At 52.4% G+C, this 12173-nt stretch overlaps 2 protein-coding genes and 1 gene segment (V, D, J or C); all 3 read right to left on the bottom strand.

Annotated features, from left to right (window-relative positions):
* LOC101099449 overlaps window positions 1-12173 on the bottom strand; it is a 328726-nt gene that overhangs the window by 9422 nt on the left and 307131 nt on the right.
* LOC123381268 (immunoglobulin lambda-1 light chain-like) overlaps window positions 98-12173 on the bottom strand; it is a 670720-nt gene continuing 658644 nt past the window's right edge. For 4 of the 7 annotated variants that reach the window (XM_045041899.1, XM_045041898.1, XM_045041903.1 and 1 more), the window contains exons 3-4: window positions 2497-2534; window positions 98-580 (exon numbers count right to left, since the gene is read on the bottom strand). In XM_045041899.1, coding sequence (XP_044897834.1) covers window positions 261-580; window positions 2497-2534 — 358 coding nt within the window. In that variant the 3' untranslated portion in view covers window positions 98-260. Of the gene's footprint in view, window positions 581-2496; window positions 2536-12173 lie in introns of all 7 variants that reach the window. The other 3 variants (XM_045041900.1, XM_045041904.1, XM_045041902.1) reach the window with 3 other exon arrangements.
* LOC105260055 (immunoglobulin lambda-1 light chain-like) overlaps window positions 8618-12173 on the bottom strand; it is a 512144-nt gene continuing 508588 nt past the window's right edge. For 2 of the 6 annotated variants that reach the window (XM_045041885.1, XM_045041880.1), the window contains exons 3-4: window positions 11074-11111; window positions 8618-9103 (exon numbers count right to left, since the gene is read on the bottom strand). In XM_045041885.1, the coding sequence (XP_044897820.1) occupies window positions 8784-9103; window positions 11074-11111 (358 nt within the window). In that variant the 3' untranslated portion in view covers window positions 8618-8783. Of the gene's footprint in view, window positions 9104-11073; window positions 11113-12173 lie in introns of all 6 variants that reach the window. The other 4 variants (XM_045041883.1, XM_045041881.1, XM_045041884.1 and 1 more) reach the window with 2 other exon arrangements.

Below are 12173 nucleotides of genomic sequence, written 5' to 3' on the forward strand. Positions count from 1 at the left end.
GGGAAAGTGGGTAAATAGGTTCTCACTTGACAAGTCTATCCCTAATTACTGAGGCTTACCCAGAGTTACGTGGAACAGTGAATGCACACCAGATATGTCAGTGATATGTGCTAAGGTCTTTATTGAGCACAAGTAGAAATAGGGAGGGCGTGTGACCTGCCTGGTCTGAGCTGATCCAGGGGTTGGTTCACAGGGCTACACAGTGGGCAGGGGAAGGGGTGTCTGGTGAGGAAGGCCCCCATCCTGGAAGCCTTGGGAACCTAAGGGCACTCTGCAGGGACCACACTCTTCTCCACAGTGCTCCCCTCGTGCGTGACCTGGCAGGTGTATCTGCTATGAGATTTCCACTGGCTCGGTGACAGGCTCAGGTAGCTGCTGGCCGCGTACTTGTTGTTGCTCTGTCTGGAGGGCTTGGTGGTCTCCACGCCCTTGGTGATGGGGGTGCCATCTTCCTTCCAGGCCACCGTCAAGCCGCTGGGGTAGAAGTCACTGATGAGGCACACCAGGGTGGCCTTGTTTGCGCTGAGCTCCTCACTGGAGGGTGGGAAGAGTGTGACCGAGGGGGCCGACTTGGGCAGACCTGTGGGGTGGGGAGGGGCATGAGTCACATGGCATCAGGTGTCCATGGCTGAAGCTCCTACCTCAGTCCTGATGTGGGGAACAGCTCTGTCATGTCCATGGCTTGGGTCTCAAGGGCTCCAGCTGGCTGAGTTCAGGTCAGCCATGGGTAGGGTCACTCACCTTCTGTTGGAATGAATCTGACTGCCACATTCAGTAGTGTGTGGGTCCCTCCATGGCCTCAGACTCTCTTCCGGTCACATGTCCTCCTAATCCACACAGTCCTCCCCCTGGGACTTGGTGGCACTGGCTCTGAGACCAGCTTTCCCTTGTGATTCTGTCTGTCATGGACGTTGGCATCACTGCCATATCCGCCAGGTCCCTTACCTGGTTACCCTGTATCTAGTCTGTCCTTGTTGCAGGGCTGTGTTCCCATTTGAAAAGTAGGTTTCCTGCCCCCAGAGCCCCTCACACCATCATTGCAGCCTTGCCCACCTCCCAACAGGACCCCCACCCCCGGCCCCGGGGATGCTGAGTGGGTAAGAAGTGGGAGTTCCTGGAGCTGGATTACAGGGAGTCTTGTAAGATGGAGAGTTTTCAGGTGAGGTGAATTTTCAGTTTTGAGGTTAGGCCATGTCTGTTCTGAATGGTCTCCCTGTTCTTTGAAGTTTATTTGGGTGTCTGTCTGTTTACCATTTCTGGAAGGCTGGCAGTCAACGTCCCTGTCACCTGTCCCTATCTGCGGACTCTGATCCATGTATCTGCTCATGGACCACACCTCCCTTAGAGGACACTCTCCTGAGACCTGTTCTGATCTTGGTGTCCTCACTGTTCCTCTAGAGGTGGGAAGTCCCAGTACCCTTGGGCCCTTCTCTTCTGACAACCTGTCTCCTCTTTCACCCCCTTGTCCCACTTCCACCTCCATGTCCCCAAGTCCCGAGACCAATGCTCTGCTCTCTGTGCTCCAGGCAGCCCTCCAGCTGGGACGAGCCAAAGACAGAATACTATGTCTGAATGTCCCCAGTATCCTTTTCACACCCCGTGGCCCTGCTAGCAGCCCAAGCTCCCCACTTCTTTGCCTTCACCCCTCAATTCTCCTTGGGCTCGCGGAACCCAATTTTAAGGATGGGCTATGTCTGTTTTGAAGGGTCTCCCTGTTCTGTGAAGTTTGCTGGGGGTCTGTCCATCGTTAGATTTCTGAGGTCTTGGCAAGACCTGTCACCTTTTCCTACCTGGAGACCCTGGCCCAACGTATCTATCTGCTCAGGAGGCTTTCCTGCGGTGGTGAAGGCATTTACTTTGCTGCCTGAGTGTCCTGAGACTGTCCTGTTGCTGGCTTCCTGAGTGTCCGTATGGAGCTGGAAGGCCCAGAACCCACAGCCCCCTTCTCCTGTGATGTCCTTCCTTTCTTCCTGACCCCCTTGTCCCACTTCCTTCTCCATGTCTCCAAGTACCGAGACCAAGGCTGTCCTCACTGTTCATCAGGCAGTTCTCTGCCTTGGATCCCCCAAGGATGGAAACCGGTGCCCGAGCCATCCCCAGAATCCTTCCCACACCTCACGGTCCCTCTGGCAGCAGGAACCCCTACTCATTTGCCCTTCACCCTCAATTCTCCTCGGACTCTTGGAGCCCAGAGACATTGAGTGGTGAGCTGACCATCCCTGAGTCCAGAGGAGAAGATTTCCTTGGGGAGAGAGCTGGAGTCACAGTGAGGCCTGAGTTCAGGTCTAGATTAGGAAGGGCTCACGGGGATGTCCCCTGTAGCCCTGAGCACTTCTGACAATATGGGGCCAGTGGAGGAGATAAGGGGCAGATAAAAGAGGCAAAACTTACAGACCCCACAGACCTTCAGCCCGAGCCCAGGTCACAATAGAAAGCAGAAGAAAATCACCTGAAATTGTATAGTGGAGCCAAAAGAGGAGGAAAGGGGAGACTCACCGAGGACGGTCAGATGGGTCCCTCCGCCGAACAAAGCACACTGTGACACAGCCTGGAACACAAACCCTCTGTCAACCCCTCCACCCCTGACCCAGGCCCACCTGCAGCTGCACGGGAGGCCCAAAGCCCAGCCTTCTTGTCACGGGTGTTGGTCAGGCAGATGGGTGGGTGATGGGGTTGACCCCTGGGGACCTGGAATTTCAGTTCCATGGAGGGTTCAGAATCCATCTATCCTCAGTCATGGGGAGGGGATGGAGAGATGCTCTTTAGGTATGGCATCAGAATTCAGCTAACACCATGCTTAGGAAGGTGCTCTGTGCTCTCCTCAGTCTGTGTCAGGATGTCATTGTAGAAGGGGTGAGCAGGGGTGTTTCAGCACAGAGGTGATGGAGCTGGGAGCCCTTTGCAGAGTTGGGACTCATGGGGAGGCTCCTGGATATGCCACTGCATCATCTGCAGGGGAAACAGTGGAGGTTTGGGGTCAGGAATGGAAAGTATTGGGAGGAGAATCACGTTTCCCCCAGCACTTAGATCTCTCTCTTAGCCCCGATGTCCCGAATCACCGCCTTTGGCTGGTTCTTTAGGAAGGTAGCATGGTCACTGTTTAGTCCCTATCCTGAGCTGTGAGGGCAACTGTCATGGTATAGGGAGATGTGGGCTGAATATAAGCTGGATAGACGTGTTGGGCCCCTGGTGTGTGTGGATGCAGTCACTACATCCTATAGTTTTGCCCTGAGTGGAAATGTCGGAGTCTGTGCCTAGCCTTGAACTGACTGAGAATCACACATGGCCCACGTACAGGAGCATCACTAGCACAGGGTTCCCCCACCAAGCTGGAAAACATACTGTACCTCTGCACTGGACCTTCACATTGTGAGGAGGCTCTCTGACACCTATGGCCTTCTCCTGCATCCTTGCCTTAGGATGTCACCTGCAGAGCTCACAATAGGGGACACACAGGTCTGGCATCCTTCTTTCTTTGTCACATTGGCGCACTGAGCTAGAACTCTGACTGGCTTCCTCGATCTGCTCTCGATGAGTGCGTAAACACCCTTCCAGCTTCTCATGAGGTTTCTTGTCTCACTCCAGCACAAATAGAATCCCTGGAGCCTTCTATTGCTAGTGGCTGGCTCTGGTAGGGATGACAGAGATGGAATTGTCTCTGTTCATGTGATATCCTGGCTCCCTGTGCAGCACCTTCTACCCCAGCTCCTCCTGATCTTTCCATAGACATGCCCACCATGGCAGTGTTGTAAATGGACCAGTGTCTCTGTGATCATCATGAGTGTGCATGTATGTTTCTGTTTGTTGGGACCTGTGTGTGTGCTTGTGTGTGTGTTATGATCAGATACTACACTGAACTCCTAAGTAGATGAGTCAGTTGAGAAACCTGTCAACAGCGCATTTCCAGAATCTGAGTCTTGATTTATAACAGACACCCTAGGCAGGTTAACGAAAGACAAATGATGGGCTCATGGGTTGGCCTGGCCTCGGAGGGGTCCCAGAAAGCAAAGCTGGAGTCTGTTTCCCAGAGAACTTGGATGTAGTGTGAACCAAGAGACACTGGTGGGGTGAGATGCCAGCAGTGGGAGTGTGGGTGTGAGTGACCAGTGCCCAGGCAGGGGCTCCTATAGTGAGTGTGACAGGGAGTCTGTGGGCGGAGGACAGTCAGTGTTCCTGGGGAGGTAGGAGCAGGTGTTCTCATGAGAGAGGGAGGAGGCTCTAGGTTGTGACAATTGGGAATGTCCACATGGGGTAGGAAACCAGGGAAAAGCTGGCACTGAGTGGGGGTCTATAGGAAGAGGAGAGTGGGAATATTCAGAGGAGGGCTTCTTGTAGATGGTGAGGTGCCAGGCCCAGGGAGAAACTGAGGAATTATCCAAGAAATCCAGGGGATCTGGTATCAGTGAGGGAAGCTATGACTGGCAGTGTGTATGGTTAACACAAGAAGGAAAGCTAGAGACATTGTGGAGGATGGTCTCTTTAATTTCTGTTGTTTTGATCTCCTGTCCAGGAGTATTGTGTGACAATTCTGGCTGAGAGCAAAATAACCCCTCATGAAACATGAGGACGCCTTCACTGGGCTCTTTTCCCAAGGCCAAAAGAATCCTGTTTTCCCCCAAAGATGGTTGAGTTCTGGACTGAAATGTTAAGCCCAAATTACCAGACAGCCTGAATTCTGATTGAATAAAGAACATTTTATTGAGCATGATTGGGTGCTGGGAGGAGGGCTGGGATGATCCTGGTGCAAGGGGAATCCTTCCTGGAGGTCCTGTGGCTCTCAGCCCTTTGAGTGGGGAGGGGATGTCTTGACCTAAGAGCACTCCTCAGGGGCCACATTCTTCTCCATGGTGCTCCCCTTGTGCGTGAACTGGCAGGTGAATCTGCTGTGAGATTTTTACTTGTCAGGCAACAACCTCAGGTAGCTGCTGGCTGCATACTTGTTGTTCTGTTTGGAGGGGTTGGTGGTCTCCACGCCCTGTGTGACGGGGGTGCCGTCTGCCTTCCAGGCCACCGTCAAGCAGCTGGGGTAGAAGTCACTGATGAGGCACACCAGGGTGGCCTTGTTATTGCTGAGCTCCTCAAGGGAGGGTGGGATGAGGGTAGGGCAGGGAAGGAGGGAGAATGTGAGTTTCACCTAGGACCATCAGCCAGGTCCCTCTGCCAAAAACAAAACACTGGGATACAGCGTAATACTAAAACCACCACGTGGAATCCGTCCCCAAACCCCTAGACCTCCGCCTGCAGCTGTGATGGAGGAAGGGGGGCACTGCTCCATGCTGGTGTCTGCTCAGTGGGAGAAAAAGGTCTTCCACCACTAGCAGATAACAGGTTTAAGGTCCCCAAGTGTGCAGCCAGAGGATGGTTGGAGTCAATTCTTCTAGAAGAAGTTGGTATCTCATCTGCTGTTTCTACCTGTGTCTCCTGGGATTTGAATGAGTTGTGGAGGGCCTCTGTGTCACCATGAGTAAGGATTTATCGAATGAAGAGGAAATCCCTTCTGTGTTTGTTCAAACAATCCTAATTCCTTGGAGAGACCATGAGGTGAGGGCAGAGGGTGGATCTTCCCTCCCACACCTTGCTCTGCAGGGAACAGCAGGTGGGCCTGTGTGTATAGGCCACTGGAAACTTCCTATGCCCCCAACCATCACTTCATAGAGCTCAGCCTTATTTTCCAAGGGGATGTCCTTGTTTGGGACTGTCCCATGTGAAGTCTGTCCTGGTCCTGTGGGATATGCCGGCCTGTTTCCAGGTGACTTTGGGAACAGCCCAAGCCAAACCCTTATCTAGTCCCATATTGGAAAGGATCCGCTGTGACTGTTGCCCTGCTTCATTCAAGGGGCTTAAATGCTGTCTGCCACGTAACGGAACTGGTATCAGTGACCACTTTCAGGCCTGGGGTGGGTAGGCACAGGTGAAATAGAATATGTTGTCCATCAGATAGCAGGAGCTATAGAGATCACCTGGGGTCTTGTGAGTGTACCCAGGAGCCACCTGAAGAGGCTCCGACTGGACTAATGTCCATAGATGCAGCTACATTTCCATGTGTATAGTGGACAACCCAATGCATTCCACCAGCCTATCTGGTCAATCCCAGCATGTACCAGGTCACCAAATAGAAATGAGTCAGCAGGGGAGGGCGGAGAGAGCCGGTCATCATCCTGTGAAGTAGGGAAGAGCAGGGAACAGTGCACATTTCTTCTTTTCCCTGCACATGAAAGGCACTCCCCACATGGGTACGTGGCAGCCCTCCCAGGAGAAGGAGGACAGAAATGAAATATTGCCATGATGCACCCTTTCCATCTGATGGACGGAGTCATTGAACATCAAAGCAGCTAGTCCTACCTAAAAAGGTCCACTTGATGTGGGTCCTTTGATGCAAAGTAGCCAACTGTCCAGGGAGGTGATTCTGACGGTGTACAAACTGGACCTCCTGAAGGATCTGATGCCAGAAGCCCTTTGCAGGATGAGGAAGCAGAGTGGATGGCTCAGATACAACTCTGGGAGGTTGTGGCTGCATCCCCACCATGGGAGAGTCCCAGCACCAGCCGCTCAGCCCCTTAGTCCCTTCCTTGCAAGGAAAAGTAGAGTGATGGGGGATTCTTACAGACCCAACAGTCCTGAAGACACCCGACCCCCACAATCACAGTGTCAAATGATTTTCAATACTCAGAAAGAGAAAAGGAAATACCCCCAAATAACAACAACATCAGCAGTGTAATTCCATGAATTCACTTGTGAAACTTTGAGGTCTTCATTGATGAGTATTTTGGTTGTTAAGGATTTACTCACAGTTTCTACATCGGTTTGATCATGCTACTTTAGTTTCTGTTTAGGCCTTTATCTTCTGGTACACAGATGAAACGTTATTGAGAAAAAGATATGATATCTGGAATTTGTTTCCAAATATTGCATAAGAGAGCAATTATTTTGTTGTTGTGTCAGCATCATCAGGGAATTGATAGATTGGGACCTGGCTGCTGGGAACATGGAGTTATTCTTACTCCTCTGTCTCCCTATTTTGGTGTTTTCATTTTTCCTTAATGCACATTTGGAAGAAACTTATAAGAAGAGATAATTAGTGTGGGGCAGTACCTGATGTGGGGTGATTTTGGCATTCTACAGAAGGGTCATGGACATGAGGTAGACCTGGGTGGCCTTCTCCCTCATTTAGGCCTTAGCATTCGGATCCATGACATGTGGCCAGCAGGTGCTGTGGGATACTACCATCCCTAATTTTCCTTCTTCCTCTTAGGTTTCTCAAGGGCAGGAGTGGCTGGGATAAAACTCTAAGGAGTCCCATGTCTGTCCCATTGTGATCTCAGAACTTCTGGGCTTTGTAGGCTCTGTCCCTAGGCTGACCTGTCTCCCTTGCAGGTCTGGTGAAGGCAACACCTTGACTCTGAATACCTGGACACATAGACAGGGGGCTGGTTGTGCCTGCTTCTCTTTGAGACTGACCTTGCCTGCTTCAGTGACCTGGGCGTGAGTGTGTCCCTGATACCTGGTCATGGGTGCCCTCGGGATTGAGCCATAGTGAGTGAAGGATGCTCGAGCCTAGGGGGATCTGCAGGCCCTGAATACCTGGGGAAGGTCCCTGATTTTGCTGTAGCCCTTAGGCCACACTCACTCTGCTTGAGCTGGTCTGCACCAGCTGAACTATACTCCTGAATTCGAATTTGCTCCCTCTCTTTTGGAAAATCATTGGATACCCATTATGTGCCCAGGATTGTGTCTTTTGTCATTTACTCAGTGCTCCATGTCCCTACCACATACAGGGTCATATCATCGACTTCATCTTTAACCTAACCATAACGTAACTCTCCTTGATCTCAGTTGAGATGATGAGACTCTTCATGATTGAGGTCCCAGCCCCCTGTTAGGGTCTCTTTGAGCCTGACCTTGACCCAGGCCCATCAGAACATAGACTGGTTGTCCTTGTGCCTTATCTTGACCTCCAGTTTCAGATACTAGTGTGGGTGAACACTACTGTCTTGAAGAGTGTTCCAGGGCTTCCTGAGTTGCTTGGGAGAGTCAAGTAGGTTCGGGAAGGGATAGGCTACAAGATGTGAAACTGTTTCCCCGTAGGCCTTCTTAGCGTCTTTACTCACCTAACATGAATTGTGAGTTTGAAAAATGTACTTCTAATGTATTGTTCAAAGCTTTCCATGGCTCCCTGCTAAGGTGCCAACCATGGACCCCTCATTTGGTAGTCGCTCTCCCCTCTGGGTCACCCTGTATGGAACCAGGAAGTTCACCTCTGTTGCTAAAGACCACTGTTTCTGCTCAAGGACCTCGTTCCTCCTTATTGTTGCTTCTACCCACTGCTGGCTCCTGGGACCCTCCTTGTTCCTCCCTGACACCCTAAGGGGACCCCTGGTCCTTCTCACTCAGTTTTTCTCCCTTTCCAGGTGGCAAAGACTGCATCCTGGGGGGCTGGTATGGCAGGACTATTTTCTACTCTGGGTCACACCCCGGGGGATACAGAGTCAATGGAGTCCTTTTAGGGTTAGTTGGGTGGATGGCGGTTAGATAGAATCACGTGTCATAACTGTCCCTTCTCTTAATTACTAAGCCGTTAACTCAGACATAACCAGACAGAGAATTCACATCAGAAATGTTGAATGATAAACGATAAGTTCTTTATTGAGCACAAATAGAAACCGGGAGGGTGTGTGACCTTCCTGGTCTGAGCTGATCCAGGAGTTGGCTCTCAGGGGTACATGATGAACTGGGGAAGGAGTATCTGGGTGAGGAAGGCCTCCATCCCTGACAGTCTCGGGGACCTAAGAACACTCTGCGGGGACCACACTCTTCTCCACAGTGCTCCCCTCGTGCGTGACCTGGCAGGTGAATCTGCCGCGAGATTTCCACTCGTTCGGTGACAGGCTCAGGTAGCTGCTGGCCGCGTACTTGTTGTTGCTCTGTTTGGAGGGCTTGGTGGTCTCCACGCCCTGGGTGACGGGGGTGCCGTCTGCCTTCCAGGCCACCGTCAAACCGCTGGGGTAGAAGTCACTGATGAGACACACCAGGGTGGCCTTGTTGGCACTGAGCTCCTCACTGGAGGGCGGGAAGAGCGTGACTGAGGGGGCCGACTTAGGCTGACCTGTGGGGTGAGGAGGAGCGTAAGTCAGAGATCAGGTGTCCATGGCTGAAGCTCGTACCTCAGTCCTGATACGAGGAACAGCTCTGTCATATCCATGGCTTGGGGCTCATGTGGCCCCAGCTGGCTGAGTTCAGGTCAGCCATGGGTAGGGTCACTCACCTTCTGTTGGAATGAATCTGACTGCCAGAATCTGACCCAATGTCTGGGTCCCTCATGGACTCAGACACTCTCCAGGTCACATGTCCTCCCATCCACAGAGTCCTCCACTGGGGCTTGGTAGCACTGGTTGTGAGACCAGCGTTCCCTTGTAAATCTGTGTGTCCTAGATGTTTGTGCCACTGCCATTATCCCCCAGGTTGCTTACCTGGTTCCCCAATAGCCAGTCTTCCTGGTTGCAGGGCTGTGTTCCCATTTGAAAAGTAGGTTTCCTGCCCCCAGAGCCCCTCACACCATCATTGCAGCCTTGCCCACCTCCCAACAGGGACCCCCCGCTGGCGATTCTGAGTGGGTAAGAAGTAGGAGTTCTTAAAGCTGGATTCCAGGGAGTCTTCAGGTGTAGACTGGAGAGTTTTCAGGTGAGGTGAATTTTCAGTTTTGAGGTTAGGCCATGTCTGTTCTGAAGGGTCTCCCTATTCTGTGAGGTTTTCTGGTGGGTCTGTCTAAACACTTACTGTTTCTGGAAGCCTGGCAGTCACTGCCCCTGTCACCTCCCCCTATCAGGGGACTCTGACCCCATGTATCTGCTCACAGAGCTCTCTTGCTGTGGCATGCTGTGAAGGGATGTACCCCTGCTGGCTGAGTGTCCTGACAGGACACTTTCCTGAGACTTGTCCTGATCTTGGTGTCCTTACTGTTCCTCTAGAGGTGAAAGGTCCCTGAACCCTGGGGCCATTCTCTTCTGACGACCTCCCTCCCCCAGGCCCCCTTGTCCCATTTCCACCTCCATGTCTCCAAGTCCCCAGACCAATGCTCTGCTCGCTGTGCTTCAGGCAGCCCTCCAGCTGGGACGAGCTGAAGACAGAATGCGATGCCTGAGCCGTGCCCAGAATCCTTCCCACACCCCACAGCCCTGCTTGCAGCCCAAGTGCCCCACTTCCTTGCCTTCACCCCTCTCTTCTCCTCAGACTCTTAGAACCCAGCTTTAATGATGAGCTATGTCTATTTTGAAGGGTCTCCCTGTTCTGTGAAGTTTACTGGGGGTCTGTCTGTCTTCAGATTGCTGAGTGCCTGGCAAGTCCTGTCCCTGTCACCTGTCCGTATCTGGAGATCCTGACCCCACATATCTATCTGCTCAGGAGGCTTTCCTGTGGTGGTGAAGGCATTTACCTTTGTTGCCTGAGTCTCCTGACATCTGTCCTATTGCTAGTGTCCTGAGTGTCCCTGTTGAGGTAGAAGGTCCCAGCACCCAGGGCCCCTTTCTGCTCTGATGTCATCCCTTCCTCCTTGACCCCCTTGTCCCCCTTCCTCTTCTATGTCCAAGTTTTCAGACCAAGGCTCTCCTCACTGTGCGCCAGGCACTCCTCTGCCTGGGACCTCCCGAGGATGGAACCAGGTCCTGAGCCGTCCCCAGAATACTTGCCACACCCCACGGTCCCTCTGGCAGCATGAACACCCATTCACTTGCCCTTTACTCCTCATTCTACTCAGGCTCTTTGAGTCCAGAAACTCTGAGTGGGGAGCCCACCATCCCTGAGTCCAGAGGAGAAGGTTCCCATGGGGGGAAAGCTGGAGCCACAGTGAGGCATGAGTTCAGGTCTAGATCAGGAATGGTTAATGGGGATGGTCCCCTATAGCCCTGACCACACATCAACAAGATGGGACCAGTGGAGGTGATGAGGGGTAGACAAAAGAGGCAAAATTTACAGACCCCACAGACCTTCAGCCTAATCCCAGTTCACAATAGAAAGCAGAGAAAAATAGCCTGAAATTATACACTGCATCCAAAAGAGGAGGGAAAAGGGGAGACTCACCGAGGACGGTCAGACGGGTCCCTCCGCCGAAAATAGGACACTGTGATACAGCCTTGAACATAAACCCTCTGTCAGCCCCTCCACCGCTGACCCAGGCCCACCTGCAGCTGCACAGGAGACCCAAAGCCCTGCCTCCTTGTCACGGGTGTTGGTCAGGCAGATGGGTGGGTGACAGGGGTGCCCCCTGGGGACCTGGAATTTCAGTTCCATGGAGGGTTCACATTCTCTCCTTCCTCAGTTATGGGGAGGGGCTGGAGAGACCCCTCTAGATATGGCTTGGAATTCCCAGCTAATGCTGTCCTTAGGAAGGCGTTGTGTTCTCTCAGTCTGTGTCAGGATGTCATTGTGGAATGGGTGAGCAGGCTACTTCAGCACAGAGGTGATGAAGCTGGGAGTGCTTTGCAGAGTTGGGACTCGTGGGGATGGTCCTGGATATGCCATCACATCCTCAGCACAGGAAACCATGGAGGATTGGAGTCAGGAATGGGAAGTGTTGGGAGGAGACTCATGTTTCCCTCAGCACTTAGATCCTTCTGTAGGGTCCTGAGCTCCCGAATTCCTGCCTTTGGTTTGTTCTTCCAATGGTACAGTGGATGGTTACTACTTAGTCCCTGTACTGAGTGCCATGAGGGCAGCTGTCACGCTGTAGGGGTTTGTGGGCTGAATGTAAGCTGGATAGACCTGGTGGCCCCCGGTGTGTGGGCTACAGTCACTACGTCCTACAACTTTGCCCTGAGCTGAAGTGTTGAGGTGTGTGTCTGACCCTTGAACTGACTGAGAATCACAAATGCCCCACATACAGGAGCATCACTAGTACTGGCTGGTCCCCATGAAGCAAGACACATACTGTACCTCTGCCTTCACGTTCTGAGGAGGGACACTGACAACCAGTGCCTCACCTGAATCATGGCCTGGGGACGTCACCTGCAGAGCTCACACAGGTCTGGCATCCTTCTTTCTGTGACAAATTGGCATACTGAGCCAGAACTCTGGCCGTCTTCCTTGGTCTGCTCTTGATTAGTGTGTAAACACCTTGCCAACAGCTCATGAGGTTGCTTGTCTTGCTCCAGCCTAGATAAGAATCCCCGGGGCCTTCTATT

Source organism: Felis catus, chromosome D3 (assembly GCF_018350175.1).
Source record: "Felis catus isolate Fca126 chromosome D3, F.catus_Fca126_mat1.0, whole genome shotgun sequence".
Classification (NCBI taxonomy): domain Eukaryota; kingdom Metazoa; phylum Chordata; class Mammalia; order Carnivora; family Felidae; genus Felis; species Felis catus.